Source organism: Priapulus caudatus, unplaced genomic scaffold (assembly GCF_000485595.1).
Source record: "Priapulus caudatus unplaced genomic scaffold, Priapulus_caudatus-5.0.1 Scaffold1722, whole genome shotgun sequence".
Taxonomy (NCBI): domain Eukaryota; kingdom Metazoa; phylum Priapulida; class Priapulimorpha; order Priapulimorphida; family Priapulidae; genus Priapulus; species Priapulus caudatus.
In genome coordinates this window covers 1,319-2,292 of record NW_014578783.1, presented here as the reverse complement: position 1 = coordinate 2,292, position 974 = coordinate 1,319, and the positions used below count along the sequence as shown (strand labels likewise).

At 48.6% G+C, this 974-nt stretch overlaps 1 protein-coding gene and 1 long non-coding RNA gene across 2 annotated transcripts in view; one reads left to right on the top strand and one right to left on the bottom strand.

Annotated features, from left to right (window-relative positions):
• Positions 1–468, bottom strand: part of LOC106817425 (cilia- and flagella-associated protein 44-like) — a 4,888-nt gene extending 4,420 nt beyond the window's left edge. The window contains exon 1 of the mRNA XM_014822090.1: positions 208–468. Within this exon, the coding sequence (XP_014677576.1) occupies positions 208–468 (261 nt within the window). The remainder of the gene's footprint in view (positions 1–207) is intronic.
• Positions 469–564: 96 nt separating this feature from the next.
• LOC106817428 overlaps positions 565–974 on the top strand; it is a 1,714-nt gene continuing 1,304 nt past the window's right edge. The window contains exons 1-2 of the long non-coding RNA XR_001395052.1: positions 565–653; positions 722–951. This is a non-coding gene — a long non-coding RNA (uncharacterized LOC106817428). The remainder of the gene's footprint in view (positions 654–721; positions 952–974) is intronic.

Sequence of the window (974 nt, the reverse complement as noted above, 5' to 3'; positions counted from 1 at the left end):
ACATATATATATATATATATATATATATATATATATATACAGATACATAGCTACACAGACAGTCACAAATATACATAGACACATATACATATATCGACACACAGACACATACATAGACACACAGACTCACTGACAGCATACATCCACCGTTCCTTTCCAATACAGTAGTTGGTCTGAGCGTCTCGCGTGAGACGTGGCGTGACTCACGTCGTATCGGCGTGTCTCAGCGGCGCCTCGCGTCTCGCTCTCCCGCAGCTTCTCGCGTAGTTCGAGTGCGGCGCGGTTGACACCGACCGACTCGAGCATGTCAAGGTCAACGATGCGGCCAAACTTGAGCATCATGTTCTCGCTGCAGCGTGCGCTCAGCTCTGCCAGTCTCTCCTCATGCAGCCTCCGATCCTTAATCAGCTGACTGTAGTGTTGCCTCAGCTCCCTGCACACATGAGATATGGTTGCAGGAAAAGACATGAGACATGAGGCGTGGACTGACCATGTATAAGAAGTGAGAGATGAGACACGAGACATTGAGCGTGGACTGACCATGTATAAAACCGTGACAGATGAGACACGAGACATTGAGCATGGACTGACCATGTATAAGAGGTGAGAGATGAGACACGAGACATTGGGCGTGGACTGACCATGTATAAGAGGTGAGAGATGAGACACGAGACATTGATGAGACACGAGACATTGGGCGTGGACTGACCATGTATAAGAGGTGAGAGATGAGACACGAGACATTGGGCGTGGACTGACCATGTAGTATAAGAGGTGAGAGATGAGACACGAGACATTGGGCGTGGATTGACCATGTATAAGAGGTGAGAGATGAGACACGAGACATTGGGCGTGGACTGACCATGTATAAGACCGTGAGAGATGAGACACGAGACATTGGGCGTGGACTGACCATGTATAAGAGGTGAGAGATGAGACACGAGACATTGGGTGTGGACTGACCATGTATAAGA